Here is a 16767-nt window from a genome sequence, read left to right as displayed (position 1 = left end):
CATAAACTGATCATGTAAAAACTGATCAGACCACCAGACACTGATAAATAATTATTATAAATGTCTTACATTATGAATCTTATATTATCAGTTGCTCCAAAGACAAACAACTCCACCATCAGTTTTACAAAAAAATAAATTACAATGTCAATGGAAATGTTCACTGTACACTGTACAGATAACGTCCATTTACTTCTTTATAAATAAAATAAATATCAATAACTGTTGCTTGCATTTCTTGTGCAGTTTAAAGATGCGACCTGTTTGCAGTTACATCACTGCTAGCTTGACAGGACATGAATAAATAAAACAGGTAGTGAGGGGGAGAGTCTCTACAGTTTTCTTCGTGGTATGGTGATTTTCACAGGTGAGCTCCAGTCGCTGCACTCGCCCAGACCCAGCAGCTCCTTCGCACACACCTGGAACACGTAGGTCCTTCCTGGGGTCAGGCCCTTCAGCTCAACCTTGGTGCTCTCAAACGGACCCAGCTGGAGGAGAAAATATAGGATATGTTTTAGTAAGACCATCCTCTACTTGACTAAATTGATTTAAAGGAATATTTTGACATTTTGAGAAACAGTTATCAGCTTTCTTGTCAAGAGTTAGAAGAGGAGATTGAACCAGTCTGTCTTTTAAAAATGAAGATGGGGCCAGGAGTTGCTTAGCTTAGCTTAGCACAAACACTGGAAAGAGGGGGAAACAGCTAGCCTATCAAAGCTCAGTAATAAACACCAACATGAATAAGTGTATTTCCCAAAATGTCAAGCTAATCCTTCAACGCTGATTTAAATGAGAAGGCAAACTATCCCCCACCAGACAACCATGCAGGCTTCATACAGTTACCCAGCGTTTCCCATACACTGATTTATTCAATCTTATTTCATTGAAGAGCTGCATGCATTGCATTCACTCAAGCCCTCCTTGTCCCCTCTCCCTCTCTCTGTTTCTCAGTCCGCAAGTGAGACAAGAATTAACAAGCTAGCCACCCCACAGTCCCTCCGCCTCGCTCCCTGCCACTGTAGACTGTTTCCTGGGGAGGAGAGCAGGCAGCAGCTCAGTAGATGGAGATTCAGACTTCAAACAATCCCAGTGCCGGGTGTCACGGCAGGCTGGTGGCCTGGCCGCTGCTGCTGGATCTAACCTGTATAACGGCAGCAACAGAAAGTTTGCTGATCTGGCTGGGAGTCGTGGCTGTCAGGTCCCTCGGTTCTGGTGTTTGTGTTTGCTGGATTTGGGTTGCTGTAACTGCTGACTGGAGGTCCGTCTCTGGAGCTGCTGCCTGCTCTTCTTCCTGTAACGTGGTGTGTAGTGGCGGGGAGTGAGGTGGAGGACACACTGTGATTCAAGGCTCTAAGGTTAGCTAATGTAAGCTATGTAAACGTCAGCTTGAAGCTGCAGCCATGAGCCTTAGGTTCTGGTTAGCAGAAGGCTAAATGATTAGCAACACTGTCTATTTGTTTCACCTGTCATGCCATTATATAGGTGATGTGTGATGCAATGACCTCCAATTGGTTCCTCCCACTATATAGGTGGGGCCATACCTGTGTTGTATATTGACAGCCCTGATGAGGACCTGCAACGGTCCAAACATGTTGGCTCTTTTAATGATTTAGCAACTAGAATCAGGAGTTAAAGCAAGAAAAAATGTTGTGCCTGAAATGTGGAGCACGGAAGATTTGTGTGCCTGAAATCTGAAATCTTTTCCGGAGCAGGGGGCTTGGTGTTGCGGTAACAAAATGAAGAAATAGAAATGTATGTGTTGCAAAGGAACATGTTTATCAAAACGAACAAAAAGATTATAGCTTTAGTAGTTATTTTCAGATTAAACTTTTATAGCATAATGAGTTTATAAAAAAAGATTAAACTTTCAGTGGTTACCAGACTTTTTGACTTATAGCTCCTACATCTCTTTTTACGGTGGCCCTGAAGGTCAAAACACAACAACATTTCACAAAACACAACATTTCACAAAACACAACATCACAAAAAACACGACATTACAGAAAACACAACATTTCACAAAAACACAACGACATTTCACAAAACACAACGACATTACAGAAAAGACAACAACATTTCACAAAACACAACAACATTACAGAAAACACAACAACATTTCACAAAACATGCCATTTCAGATTACGGAAAAGGTAGGGACAACACTTCTTGTTTCTGATTGTAAACCCGAGTCAGTTCATCGTTTATTCAATGGATGCAGCCAGAGAAACGTGCTAAAATATAAGCTGATGTGATTGGTTGTTTCGCTACCAGTCAAGAAATGACGCTTTGTGAATGGTCAGCTACGCGGAAGTGTAGACACTGTGATGCGCTTTGAAAGCAGACAACATGTACTGTCCACATTGTGAAAAGAAGTATGAGTCGTTGCCAAATTTCTGCATGTCTTGCGGAAAGACATTGGCATTATTTAAAGAGGCCGAGGGGACGCACAATGAGGACGTCGCAGGCTCAACTTCAGGAAAAATATCACGTTTAACTGAGGTTAACATGCTATGTATAATTTTTAACTGCGGCCTGTCTCGCGATTGATGTTTGGGCTCACTCATATAAAACGTGAATTACAAAAACACAACCTGGGCCACATTCAGCTAGGTTGTCAAAACTAGTTTTTCTCTGTTTGTGTAGCTGCGGTGGATGCGGCCCCAAAAATGCCATCACTGAAGATCTTCCTCGAATACAGGAGGAAGAAATCAGAGGAAAGGCTGAATTTCGCTTATCAGAGGAGGAGTCTGAAGAAGAAAGAACAGAAAAAAATACAGGTAACCTTAGCCAATGTGGGGTGAGGGGGAGGTGCTGAAAATGATGGTTAACTGGACAATATAGATGGTAACGTTACCCGTTGAAGATTTTTACTGAAGACCATTACTTTGCTTTAATGTCAGCCACATAGTTCTGTAGCCAAACATTTGTCCAGGTCCGCGCAGCTCTGATATTATGGCCCTTCTAACTTCATTTGTTGAGGAGTAGTTGCCCCGTCTCCTCAGTCCTAACTCCTTCAACCATGCTTTCAGGGTTTCCGAGGGACATGTTAATGTCATGGTGGGTTGAAAGCATATCAAGAATGACATTATATGTATGTCCTCTTTCAAAATATTCATCTATTAACGCCATCTCGTCCTCCATTCTTTCCAACGCGGTTTAAAACTCGTGCACGGACACCGCTAGCTTACCGGAGCCTCTCCTGCTCCGTCTGTGCTCTGTGTCTCAATGTGACATGATGTGAAAGCATGCACAGGCATCAGTGTTGATTGGCTATCACTTGTGCCGTGTAACCAATCAGCTTGGTCAACTACCGGCGGGACATTATTACAAAGCCTAATGTAGTGGGGACTGCAGGCATGGAGCGAGATGGCTGTATCAGAGCCAAAGGAGCGAGTTTTAAAATACATTTATTTGATCGGTTATCGATGAAAAAACGTCCAATGCCGATTATGGTAAACAGTAGGTTGTGTTTACTCGCACACTGTGCGCCTAAATCATTTTCCCGGCTCGCACATATATATATTTTTAGGGGCAAATGCAAGTGAAATGCTCGCACTGTAGAGCACTTCTGCCCGTGCCGGACAGAAACTTCGCCACGCCGGAAATCCAGCGCTGTGCCGGAGAACTTTAACCCCTGTAGAATAAAGGCTTTTTAATATTTCTTCCTGATTTTTCTATATTTTTTAGTAGTACCTGGAGTACTTGGATTGCCCTCCTGCCGATCCTATTGTTTCCTGTTCTCCACAAGCACCTGACCCAAGATTTTGATCTATGTTTGTTTATACAGAGCAACCAGTCGTCACTCTCTTTTTCAAGTTTTATTTTGTCTATTGTCAGACTCTCTTTTTGATACATCTGTCTTCCTTTTTTGGGCTGCTTTGCAGTGTAGGCAGTTGTTGCAAATGCTGGAATAGCAGCTTTCTCTGCAGGATTCTCACTGTTGAATCAGGCTTTTACAAAAGGACATCTGCATTATAGAATAGCCAATAAGAACGCCCTCTTTCTTAAATGACCTGTGATTGGCTAAAGTCTCAGGCTAGATTTTCTAAAGCCTGAAAACTAAGCCGAGAGGAAGTGCAGTGTTCTCTAAGATCACTAAAATTAGAATATGCTCAAAGGTTATTTTGGGGTTCCCCCCCCCCCCTCCGTTAAGCCAAAATTACCTACTACAGCTTTAACAATATAAGTACTGTTGTATAGTTACATTTAAAACCCATGAGAAAAGCTATAATACATGGGGATAATACATTTTCAGCATTGTTTTAGCTGAAATGAAAGGGATTACCACAGATGAAGGAACTTCTTTAAAAATTCTTGCAGTTACCTAAACAGTGAACTTCCTCTTGTGGTGTCTGTGTGTGTGTTCAGTACCGGGTTTTCAAACCACACTGCTGTCATTACTGCTGATGTAAATAATTCTTACATTGACAGACTTCGGGTTGCCCCTGTTTTCCCATCGATATAGTATCTGGTATTTTAGGGGGAAGATGTTTAGGTTAGCCCAAGAAGGGGGAGGAGACCACTGCACCAGCAGGTTTCTGACGTCCTGAGGGGAAACCCGGACGTTTACGGGAGGATCTGGTTTCACTACAGAGAGGAGAGAGAGACGGGAAAGTGTATGTACAGTATACATTATCACTTCCTTTATTCTCTTGTAGATTGTAATATTTATCATGTCAGTTCTCACCTATATCCTCCAGCATGAAGCTTGATAGATGGGAGCTGCTTCCACCAGAATAAACTGCTGTGACGTTGAAGATGTAGTCAGTGAGGAGCCGCAGGTTGGGCAGTTGGCAGTGCCACAACTAAAAAAAAAAAAAACATACATGACTATATGTGATGCTAAATTGTGTGTATTATTTATAGCTTCATAAATATATCATTTATATATTTTGCAGTATATTTCATGTCTCAATCTCAAAACTACTTTAATTTTTGCACACTGACAGCTCATTTATTTATTTATGTATTCAAAAAATTAAAACTTAATCTTAAAAACATACAATAAAATCTAGATTTGTGCAAGAGAGGACGGACACTTGGGAGAATTCCCACCACCGTAAATACATAATGCATACACGGCATGTTGATTACAGCTTCTGTTTAACAAGAAATGTTAACAGGGGTTTTCCAAAGCTCAGCCAATCCTGCGTGACCAGTTGGGAAATACAGTTAAGAGTGTCTGGATCAGCATTACTGTAATATTTTAATAATATTCACACTAATTATTGACGTGTGTTTGGTTTCATTTTGACTGAAATCAGACTGAGTTTTGGAAACCCCCTCTCCAGCTGGAGATACACTCTATCTGATGTGAGGGTAAATAAAGCTGGCACCCGTTCAGATGAGGATGATGATGTTGAAGTCAGATCAGAGGATGAAGAGCCGGGTTGGATAAGTTGGCACTGCTTGGTGTCCAGCTGTCTGTGTCGCTCACTGACAAACACATTTAACACAAATACAAATGAGCTTCTTAACGAAACCTGATGGCTGGAGTGTGTTTTACTAAGAGGTGTCAGTGGTTTGGGTCAGTACACAGATGACGGAGGAGGGCGGCTGTCAGATTTACCTGTAGGTGGCAATGTAGTGTGTCGGAGGGGAGGTAGAGGGTTCGGGCCAGGAGCAAAGAGTCACGTTTGGGTAGCTTGAACACCAGCAATGCACTCTGGGAGTGGAGGGAGGAGCTGAGGGAAGAAATTACACTTAGTCACATGTAACGTGAGCAGAGCGTAAAATACACAAAAAGTTTTTCAAGATGTAACATATTTGCTTCTGTGTAAAGCTCGTGTTATATTCCTGCTTTCTTGTTTGTTTTGTCAGAGCAAACCTCTCCTCAGGGTCTGCTTGCTCACGTTCTGTGTGCTTGAAACAAACAAACAAACAAAACGGTGTTCCAGGTCGATCTCATCCTCAGGTCATCAGATATCGACGCTTTGTCACAGCCCTTGGCACATGATATCGACGCCAAAAGCAGCCTTTAGCGTATTTATGAGTCACACCAGGCTTTCAATTTTATTCAGTGTAAATCCATCCACAGCAATACTTGACGCTGAGGGCAAAGGACGTAGTATAACGAGCAAGAAAGTCCATGTGGCGTGGGAGGGAGGTTGATGGGTCAAACAAAACAGGACTTTCACCCAGGAGACTGCTGTTCAACGCAACATTACATAATTTACATACGGTCGTGATGCACGGATGTTACTCATGTCATGTACGTATTTTACCCAAAAACATGATTTTTTTTTTCCCAAATATAACCAAGATATTTTGTTGCCTAAACCTAACAGTGAACGTTTCACAACACTGAGCATGTGTTAGGATGTATTTCAGCTGTGCTTCACCTAAAGACGCTAAAGCAGTGACACTCTTGCTTTGCCAGGGGGCCACTTTTACGAAATGATAGGAGGCTAGGGGCCAGTTTCTGGGATTCAAGGACATTGAGGTTAGACTTAGGCTTAGGTGGGACCTCTGTAGAGGATTTGGGGGGGATCCTCCCTAAGCACTTTTTGATAAACACGCTCTGTTTTGATGCTTTTTAATGTTGGTGAAGATTCTCAGTCATCCAGGTCATGGTAATCTTAAGTGCTATATCCTTGGCAACTGGACTTGCTTGCTATATATACGAAGCCTCTTTGATGAGAGGTGAAATGTCTTCAAATACTCAAGCAAGTCCAGTTGCCTGTGAAGGAGTGGATCTGGATGTTTGTCAGGAAATAATAAAGTTTCCCATCTTGGTTCGGACTGCAGAGTCTTTATGTTTATCGACAATGCTGTTCCACAAGCTGTCCTAAAGTTCATTGTCTTTATAATTTTGTTTTGTTTGTTTCCTTTCTTTGAAAAATCAACCTCATTCTTAAAAAAACATTACTGTGTAATATTTGCATTCTGTGTGAAAGAACCCACAACAAAAACAACAGTTTGAAGGCCCAGACACACCAAACAGACGTCAAAGAACTAGTGGCAATGATGGGGACTGGTGCGTCGCCTCAAGTAGCCTGTGTCTTGACCAAATAGTTACACTTGAACACATTGCAAAGACTACAGCCAACTAGCACATATGTTCTGCACTTGCATGAGAGGAAATAACTCCAAATGTTTAAAGGAAACTCCAGCAGGTCCAGTTGCCCACGATATAGCACTTAAGATACTTCTTAACGCACTCTGACACCCTTTTTCAAGTACAGGAAAACCCCAGTCTGAACACTTATTTTTGTATTTTTATTGTGAAGAAAATGGTCGGTTTATTTATTCAAATTTAATTTTATTATTTTGATTGTTTTTTGGCAGAATTGGACTGGTACTGTACCCCCTCTTGGACGGGTCTCTTTTACCCTGTTTGTATTATTTTTGATAGTCAAGACTGAATGTCTCATCTGACATGCAGAATCGTCATGTACCACCCTAACCAAAATCAACAAAAATTTGAATTAAAAAAAAAAGAAAAGCAAATGTTCAGTGGGCCAGTCGGCACCCTATCAAGGACCAGATTTGGCCAATGGGTGAAAAGTTGAATATCTCTGTGCTAAAAAAGCGCCCTGTGCACACAAGACAAAGCCCCAGTATTTGACGACCTGGGAATGAGAATGGGTTTAGTGTTCATACACAACCCTGGCTCTGTAATTGAGAAACAAAGTAGCACGGACCAAACCATACAACACTATTTTAGCTAAGAGAGAAAGGGGGCATTTGTGCTCATGCACAGTACAGGGGAAAGGCCATGGAAGTGTGAAGCGAAAGGCAGTGGGAATGAGAGGGACTGTAAATCCTGAATATTCTAACATGCTGAACTCAAAACTGAATATCAACAATTTTTCTTCAGACTCATTTACTCCATCTTTAAAAGGTAAAATCAATTAAATATTAAATAAAACACTTTTTACAGGGTAGAAATAAAATAAAATAATGGCATTAGCTTCATAAAATGACTCGATAACCACTCAGGGTGGGTAGAAATTTGTCTTAGCAGAGTGAGATCTTCAGTGTGTAACAGCAGCATCACAGACAAATTATCATCAATTCTAAAAGTGAATAACTTAAAATAAAATCCTTATTATTTACTCACAGAGCACAGGGATAAAAACACAACTTAAAACCAACAGCAAGACATAAATAAAGCCTTAAAGCAAACCTCTAAGCTGTACACACTGTGAGCATATTGTTACTCAGTCTGGTACTTACTCCCTGATGTTGCAGTCACCCTCAGCAGCTCCAGCGCGTGGCCTCCAAGAACACACATGAGGAGAGTCACCATGACGCACACACTTCCAACCATCGCAGCCATCAGTGCTTCAGGCAGGAGAAATTATGTGTGTAGTTTGTCTGTATAGCTTTGTAAATACTGTAACGAACCTTAACTTATGCAAGACAGCTCTACTGTATTATTTGTTCAAAGTTCAGAGATAAGGAACAGTGCTACAGCTTGCCGACGACTCTGTGTGTGCGTTTGAGCAGCAGCTGTTTTAAACAGACGTCGAGGTCAGAATGAAAGAGGAACACTGGTTGTGGTTAAACACAAAAAGAACCGTCTTGTCTCTGTGATGAGTCAACTTTCGTTATGTCATAGAAAAAAGTTTGAGTCATTCTTTCTTTTAATGTTGTATTCAAACTATTTGTAAATAGAGACACATAATGTTGTATTCAAACTATTTGTAAATAGAGACATAATGTTGTATTCAAACTATTTGTAAATAGAGACACATAAAATACAGCACAGGTACAAAGAGCGATGTACAAAATAAATGGCACATGGGTTTGGTTTACAGATATAAAAATAGCTTCATCAGTGAATTAAGTTGTTGGAAAGTGGTGCAGAGACAAGATAGTGTCTGACTGACAGCAGCACCTGTCTGTGCTCTCAGGTACTCTCCTCTGCTCGTCTTGTGCTCCAGGCTGCCCTCTAGTGCACAAAACAAGAAACAGCAGCTACAGTGTTGGCTTCATACCACACATAACATTGTGAACTAATACTCTGAGGTCTGATCCATCCATCGTATCCACTTTAAGTGACCTGCACATTCACAGTCCAAGCTGTCAGACGTTTTCTGGATTGTCTCTGTGAGGCCACGACAGCACCTTGGCGCTCCATCCAGAGAGGGGGCCGCTGTGGAGGCCCCAGTTCAACCCACTGGGAGCTCCGTCTTTGGGTATGCTAATACTGTGAAGTCCTCCTCCGCTGGAGGTCCGCAGGGAGGTGAAGGCCTTGCTGATCCAGCTGTTCTTTGCTTCCTGCAGATCGTTGGCGAGGATTCCTTTCTGGTGCTCCAGCTCCTGTACGAGGATGAAACGGCCGTGTGTGAGGAATACAGCAGGAGAATGTGACCTTTACTTTAACGCAAGTGAATTTCAGTTGATGTATGTGCAATCATTCTGTTTATGTTCCTGCATTTCTCTAAAAAACTTTGGAATATTACACAGATTTTTCAAAGTTTGACAGAAATTAATTCTTTAAGTGAAAACTAATGAGTATACCTACGAGCAGTATTAAGGAAACCCACTTAATTGTATTTATTTTGTTGCACTAAAGATGAATTTTATATTATTATAGACTATAAGTATACTTTTTAAAGTGTATTTAATACTACTACTGTGAAACTGTATGGAAAAAGATATCTTTTAGAGTGTAACAAAAGCAAAATTTTTGAGTCAACCATTAAATGTATATGAAAATCCACTGTAATTGTGCTTCTAGTTAGAATTGACAAAAGCGTACTTCCTACTAATACTAATTGAACAATATCATGTATTGTTTTTAAGTGTGGTGTGGGAAGAAATAAAACAACATACACCTGAGTACTACTGCTTATTAATTTACCTATTTCAAATGCATTTAAAAACCACAGCGGGAATAAAATATTTTAAAACAGGACAGTGAAACTCAATTTTAATGTTTATCCAGCACCTAAAGGGGACAGATTACGCTCATTTTAAGGTTCATATGTAATTTAGGTTTCTACTAGAACATGTTTACATGCTTTCGACGTTTTAGCACCTGTCTCTTTAAGCCCCCCTCCCGAAAAAGCTCAGTCTGCTCTGATTGGTCAGCATTTCCGGGTCTTCAGGTGATAGTCACACATGAGCAAATGCAGGCGAGTGACTGTCACGCGCTGGGGTGATATTCATGTTTATCGTCAGCAGTGCTGGGTGGGACGCACATGGAAAGCTAGCTTGCGAGCTAATGTTAGCTAGCTTGCTAATAAATACAGCAAAATATGACGTTATTGGTAGAGTTTCCATTTTCTTACATTCAATGTCTGTCTCTCGAATCTCTGACAGCCAGGCAGCATCTAACATGTGGGGCAGTTTGTATTTTCATGGCCAGTATCACACAATATTGGCTGTTATGTCTCCTCCAGACATTGGCTAATTCCTTGTTGTTAGTTGAGACGACGGCTTCAACAGTCAAAGCTGAACTCCACGTGATGTAAAGATTGAAATTTGCTTTGCCTCTGAAAGTCCCTTTGTCTCTGCAACATCACTGCAGCCAATGAATGACTGTAACGGCAAACAGCGCCACTTTCTACTGTGAAAAAACACCCATAAAACCTTCTAAACACAATCTGACGTGTTCCAGCAGGAATATGATCAACATCCAAACCGATAACCTACATTAAATGTTTTCCTGATGTTAGCATGTAGCTACATGTAGCAGTGTACATAATGTAAACACTTGCAGTGGCGTGCCTGGAGCAGATGACCAAAGATGACAAAGAACTCTGTCATGAGCTGACGTCAGCTTGTGGAGAAAAACATTGGAAACAAATTATTCAGAATGAAGTCTGAGGTTTTTGCTCACTCCGGGGAAATCCTGTCCTACTGCCTGCCTTCAAATGGGCCTACATGTAGTGAGGATATTGTACATCACTGGGGTCCAAAAGCCAAAGTCTGTCACCATTTCTAACCTCGATGAGCATTCTGATACAACTGAAACTGATCTCTTCTTATTGAATTAAAGTTGGTACATTAGTTGCAATAATTAAGTTTCCCTGTTAGGGTTCAGGGAACGGATATATTCCCAGGAAAGTACCTAAAATGAAAAACCTTTTGTTCTCTATTTTTGAGGTTTCATTTACATTCTTACTGATATTAAAGGGACAACACATGGTTAGCTGTCATGATGTGACCTGGATATTGCATGTTCAGATTCCCAAACTTGTGTGATGGTTTGATGGTCGGCTCTGACCTGGATCTTGCACTTGGCCTCCACCATCTGGAGTTTGGTCTTGGCCAACTCCTTTTCCAGCTCCCTGATCTGGGCCTTGAGGGACTCCTTCTCCTGGTCGTCTCTCCTCTGCTCTCCCTTTCTGTGACCTTCATCGTCTTCTTCCCGGCCTGGTTCAGTTGTCCCGGGGCCTTCTAACGCTGCTACTGCTGTTGGAGACGTCTCAGCTGTGGAGGACGGTTCATCTGATTCCACGATGTGCCGACAGCGCGAGCAAGCCTTCACCGCACTCTGGGAAGATGCAGGATGAGAATAACAGGCAGAATATGAGAGAGTGAAGACTTACTTCCACCACATGACACCTGCTGTAATAAAATGAACCCTAATAAGAGAGCAAAGCAGAGTTTTAGAAAGGGTTGTAAAATGATTTCCCGCAACATGCCACGGCATTACAGAGCAAAAAAGAGAGATAAAAGTAGGAAGGTTGACAGTGGAGCTTCACAGGAAGAGCACTTTTCTCACCTTAAGTGATTCTAACTCCTCTCTGTGGGCGGCCTGCTGCTTCTCCAGACGGTTTGTCAGCTGAGAGCAGATCTGAGCAGAAGGAAGAGCATCAACATCATTAGGCAGCACTGCAAACACTGACTCCAAACAGTCTTGTTTTTCTGATTCCAGTTATCGATTCTCTCTACCTGTTTGTAGTCTGCGATGATACCCGACGACCTTCTGACCTTCTGCTCAGCCTTCTCCAGCTCTCTCCGGAAAACTTCCTTCGACTATAAGAAGAGAAGATCCTTTACTCACACATCTCAACCGTTACATTAAACTTCTAACGAGGTGTTATAAAGTCGTCAGACATCAAAAAATCTCACCACTGCAGCTTCCTCCTCTTTCCCTCTCTTCTCCTCCTCTGTGACCTGTAGTTGCTGTCTGGCCCGAAAAAGGTCTTTGGAGAGTTCGTCCACTCTGTCCTCCGCCTGCAAACACACGTCACTCTCCAGCATTAACTTTAAAAATTGTTGCCAGGCTGGTAACCAGGCTTCAGCTTTAGATGGCCAAAACTTAAAATATGTTTGCCATTTTTAGTCGACTTATACTGTGAGTGATTAAGATACAGTGCAGTTATACGTGAGCTTAATGATGAAAATGTAACATGAAAGAATGTTGAATTGCTTTACCACAGTAGCTGAAAGTAAAACAGACAAGACATGAAAACAGCAACTTTTAAAATAACTAATAAAAACACTTTGGTGTATAAAAGCTGAGGAAATAAAAGACAGTCTAAATGAACTTAAAACTCAAGTAAAATCAGGAAAGGCTGTCCGATAAAAGTATGTTTTAAGAGGGGACTGAAAAGAGATCACTGACTCAGACAACCTGATTTCCAGAGCCTCGGGGCCCTGACAGCAAAGGCTCTGTCCCCTTTAGTTTTCAGCCGAGCCTCTGGAGCTGACAAAAGACCTCTACCCGAGGACCTCAAAGTACGGCAATGTACGGCACTAAGAGGTCAGAGATATAGCTGGGAGTAATCTTAAAATCTATTCTAAAACATACTGGAAGCCAGTGTAAAGAGGTTGAAACTGGAGCGATGTGATCACGTCTCTTGGTTCTGGTTAAAAGCCTCGCAGCTGAATTCTGCACAGTCTGGAGTCGATTAATAGATTTTTGATTCAGGCGGTAAACTAGGCGTGAAGAGATGAAGGCGTGTAAAATTGAATAAGTATCAAGAATCATAAGTGCAACCTAATTTGCTTCACTATTGTCTGTAAAACAGAAGCCTGTGTGTAAGCGAGTAAATGCGCCAATATACGTGCAGCATTGTCTGGTTCCAGGTCTGACTGTGGCAGCAACATTTAGACATTACTGATGCCACAAATATTAAAAATATAATTATTTTAGGGTGCACGGTTTGTTGTTCCTATTAGTTATAAGTTAAAATGTGGTTGCACCTGATGGCGACCAAAGATCATGAATTAGTTGCCAGTGGCAACCTGGCAACTGTTACTGTTGAGCACCGCTCTCTATTGAAATTAACATGGTGTTATATGAATTATTATTGGGTTTTTTATGTCAGAAATCATGCAAGCCACATCCAGAGTGCTGTGTCTGCATTTTTAAAAAATAATACAAAGAGTCTGAAAATAAAGAAAAAATAAAATCATAAAAACATTTCAGCCTTAATGTGCAAAAATAAATAAAATAAAATAAGAAAATAAATAAAATAAAATAAAAATCATAATAATTTTAAAAATATTGTAATATAAAAAAAAAACCTATTGTATCCTTGAGAACTCAGGATTAAAACTAATTAGTTCATCTTTTTTTTGTTTGTTTCCAGGCTTTTGTGACAAAAGCTGAAAATTTAAACACACAAAAATTAAACAACCATTCACATTTTTGATCATCTTTATACCAGAATATTTTTTGTCTTATATCATATCCTGTGTTTTATATTTCTGAAGATAAAATAGCATATAAATAGCATCATGCTCAGTAGTGCCGGCCTGTTTATTGGAGACTAATTAACATTTTAAGGTTGTGTTCAGCTGCAGACCGAGCTGCTATTTTAATGCTGGAAAAGTTTGATCAAGGTTACAGTTTGGCCGTCTCCCGAGAGGCTCCTCCAGATTTTCCTGAGTAATGGTGGTGATTTTGCATTTTTAAAAGAAACCGTTTTACCCTTAATGTGAAGGGCAGTGGCGGATCGTACCTTGTCCAGAGCGTTCCTCAGGGCAACCTTGCTCGTGATCAGTCTGTAGGCAAGGTTGTCGTTCTCCTGCTCCAGACGGAGGCTGGCCTGCTGCAGCCGACGATTCTCCTTCTGAAAAATACATAACGGAGTCTATTAGGGATAAAGTTGAAGTTGAGGTTGAAAGACTGGAAAAGACTGGAAAATGGAGTTGTGTATCAGTGGAGTGACTTAAAGGGACAGTTCACCCCAAATCATCGATTCTTTCTACCTGCTTGTAGTCTGACACCTGACAAGGGGGTGAACTGTCCCTTTAAGTGTATCTGTCTGTGGAGGTAGTGAAAGGTAGTGAAAGGTCTGACCAGGTATTCCTCTTCATCGTCTATTATTTGAAGCCGGCTTTCCCTCAGTTTCGCCTTCTTCGTCGGGACCTGAGGGGACAGACAGTCAAGCTGATGAAATACAGCAATGTCACATGTGACTGAGCTGAATAAAGCAATCTCTCCCAAACAGATCCGCTGCCGGATGCTGTGTGAGCACGACAAATTGAGAACAGGCCCCATAAACAGAGATCAAGATAGGGATAAGTACAAGATAAGATAGAGCACATGGGGGACGGATAGTTTAAGAAACATAAAGGAATAATAATGCAGGAGGGGATTTACTGTCAGCCTGAATTGACAGTGTGACAATCTCAAATATCTAAAATGAATAATCAGAATTCATTTCCGTCTATCTGGAATCACATATCTGTCAGGCGGAGGAATGTGTGACAGCGTGCCGTCTGCGGACGTGCTGTAAACACAGGGCAAGGAGGTGTATTTTATATCCGTTTTTTGGATATGTTTAACTCATAGTGACTTTAGCAGTGCTTCAAATGCAAGTAACAGAAAAAGTTTTGTGTCTGCAAGTGTTTCGGTGCAGTGCGTTAATGCCAAAGCACTGTATTTCAGCTGTTGATAGTGATTTAAAAGCGGCTGTAGGTGAGTCTTACTGTGAATTTAGGTTCCGTTTCATCCACCAGACAGGCCAGGATCTCGTCTTCGCTCATCTGGTCCATATCGTGGGCATCGCACGCCATCGTCATGGACACCTCTTCCATCATCTTGCCCCTAATACGCAGCCCCGGGAGCTGCCAACACTCACACAAACATTCACAGCCTGTGCAGGTGAAGCTTCAAATTCCAAATTAGAGAAATTAAGAAAATCCACCCGAAGCGTGGGACACACCGAAATTATCTCTCTGTCTCCTGATGTAAAGTTTGGAGAGATGTTTTTTAGCTGCAATGATGCAGGTGAGGAGTCACTCCAGCATGTGTGTGCGAGCAGGAAATAATCAGGATAAAGTCCAAGTCGTCCAGACACAAATAAACTCACGGTCCAAAGGTGAACGACAGAGAGAGAGATACTCCCACAGGTGTAGTTAAGACACACTAATATGTAGCAGTAAACGCTTCTCACACACACTGTCGGGTGAAGGAGGTGTGTGTTATAGGTGTATGGGCAGTAACAGGTTCAGCAGGGTTTATAAGAGACCTGAGAGTTTGAGTGAAAGAACAACAGTCTTGGACACACCCACTGCAGTGCTCACCTTTCTGTCTTATCACCTGCCTTCTCTCACACACACACACACACACACACACACACACATAAACAACACTTGTGTATGATCCACGCCTCTTAAATTAATCACCTGCTTAAGCCTGATTTGGTGATAATGAGTTCCCACAATATTTTCTCCTGTTTCATGTGTTCACACTTTCATACTTGCCGGCACAGATGCTGTGTGAACCTGCCAGACTGCCGGTTAAGCTGCCGATATACAGGACCGAGTAAATGACGTGCTATTTGTGATATTTCACCTCGGGGTGTTGGCGTGACACAAGCCCGACCGTCTATTATTGTGACGGGCTGAGCAGCCTGACAGGGGAGCAAACGGGTCCAGCAGGTAAAGTGATTGTGAAGTGAATACCAAAGCATGAAAGCAGAACAACAAAGAGGATTCAGCACCGCCGCCCGTAAATGACACCCACTTTTTTCCCACCGTAGTCTCAGTCTTACTCTCATGTCATGGTTGCAGTTTCTCTTAATTTCTCCTTTAAGTTTCTCATTTAACGTTATGTTCTTCTCCCTGATGAGAGATCATTTTCATTTCGTCCTGAGTTTCACTTCCCTTTCTTTGAGCTTCACAGTGTAGCAACTTCTCCCTTCTGTCTTTGAATTCTACTCGCTTCAATTCATGTCCGTCTGTGGTTATTTACATCACTTACTACCATATTACGGTGCTTTTCTTCTTCGTCTTCTCCTTTTTTTTCTTATAAACCAGAAACTGATTTCAACATTCTGTGCATCTACTGTCTGAGTCATTGTGATAGAAAGCAGACCAAAAAAATTCCAGGCATATATAAACATTTATTCCTCCGCAAAAAAAGAAAGGAACATTTTGTGAAACGTGGTGGATTTCTCGCACTGTATTAGGGCATACCAAAACTCACTGTAGTTTCATACAGGAAAATCTGAAAAATACAATTTTCAACAGCCAGAAAAAGAAACCTAAAAATAACTTCTCAGTTCTGATAGTGCTCTTTGTGGTGCAACAAACTGCTCATCACAGAAAACAAAACCCCTCTCATCAAACTACAGGGACCACATTTGTTTAGTGAGTACACGGGCTCTGTGGCAGTGAACACCGATGCTGAGTGGACGTCTAAATGAACAAAAAAAGTTGGTTTACATATATAATTCAGCACATACTTCTGAATAACGAGGGGATGTGAGGTGAGGAGAGTTAGGAGATGTGATAATAAAGCTCACAGCTCAGTGGAAACAACGTGGTGTGAGAAAATACAGAATAAATATCTTTTATATGTCTTTTAAAGGTCCAGTGTGTAGGATTTAGGGGGATTTAGTGAAATCTAGT

At 41.5% G+C, this 16767-nt stretch overlaps 2 protein-coding genes across 3 annotated transcripts; both read right to left on the bottom strand.

Annotated features, from left to right (window-relative positions):
* Nucleotides 1-332: 332 nt before the first annotated feature.
* Nucleotides 333-8392, bottom strand: ebi3 (Epstein-Barr virus induced 3). 2 transcript variants are annotated; one of them, XM_050061642.1, is made up of 7 exons: nucleotides 8179-8392; nucleotides 5570-5684; nucleotides 5337-5436; nucleotides 4688-4805; nucleotides 4424-4587; nucleotides 1142-1291; nucleotides 333-488 (listed from the first exon to the last, which is right to left on the bottom strand). In XM_050061642.1, exons 1-7 carry the CDS (start codon nucleotides 8279-8281, stop codon nucleotides 333-335), a joined length of 906 nt encoding a protein of 301 aa, XP_049917599.1. In that variant the 5' UTR covers nucleotides 8282-8392. The 2 variants fall into 2 exon arrangements, with proteins under 2 accessions (XP_049917599.1, XP_049917600.1); XM_050061643.1 differs by lacking the exon at nucleotides 1142-1291.
* Nucleotides 8393-8589: 197 nt separating this feature from the next.
* Nucleotides 8590-15309, bottom strand: LOC126400725 (rab GTPase-activating protein 1-like). Its single transcript, XM_050061641.1, has 8 exons — nucleotides 14842-15309; nucleotides 14210-14278; nucleotides 13869-13979; nucleotides 12031-12135; nucleotides 11851-11934; nucleotides 11681-11752; nucleotides 11180-11449; nucleotides 8590-9267 (listed from the first exon to the last, which is right to left on the bottom strand). The coding sequence occupies exons 1-8, from the start codon at nucleotides 14950-14952 to the stop codon at nucleotides 9031-9033; spliced, it is 1059 nt and encodes a 352-aa protein (XP_049917598.1). The 5' UTR covers nucleotides 14953-15309; the 3' UTR covers nucleotides 8590-9030.
* Between the last annotated feature and the right edge of the window lie 1458 nt (nucleotides 15310-16767).

Source organism: Epinephelus moara, chromosome 14 (assembly GCF_006386435.1).
Source record: "Epinephelus moara isolate mb chromosome 14, YSFRI_EMoa_1.0, whole genome shotgun sequence".
Lineage (NCBI taxonomy): Eukaryota > Metazoa > Chordata > Actinopteri > Perciformes > Serranidae > Epinephelus > Epinephelus moara.
Note: the sequence above shows the minus strand (reverse complement) of the source record. Positions and strands in the feature narration are given on the sequence as shown.

Bases quoted from the DNA above. Each gene is read 5' to 3' on its own strand.
- LOC126400725 (XM_050061641.1), bottom strand. From the start codon at position 14,952: ATGATGGAAGAGGTGTCCATGACGATGGCGTGCGATGCCCACGATATG. The intron at 13,980-14,209 runs GTCAGACCTTTC...TGTATTTTTCAG, and splicing joins ACGATGAAGAGGAATACCTG to AAGGAGAATCGTCGGCTGCA. The intron at 12,136-13,868 runs GTACGATCCGCC...GTGTGTTTGCAG, and splicing joins TGAGGAACGCTCTGGACAAG to GCGGAGGACAGAGTGGACGA.
- ebi3 (XM_050061642.1), bottom strand. From the start codon at position 8,281: ATGGCTGCGATGGTTGGAAGTGTGTGCGTCATGGTGACTCTCCTCATG. The intron at 5,437-5,569 runs GTAAATCTGACA...TGTGTTTGTCAG, and splicing joins CACTACATTGCCACCTACAG to TGAGCGACACAGACAGCTGG. The intron at 4,588-4,687 runs GTGAGAACTGAC...TCCTCTCTGTAG, and splicing joins CTTCATGCTGGAGGATATAG to TGAAACCAGATCCTCCCGTA.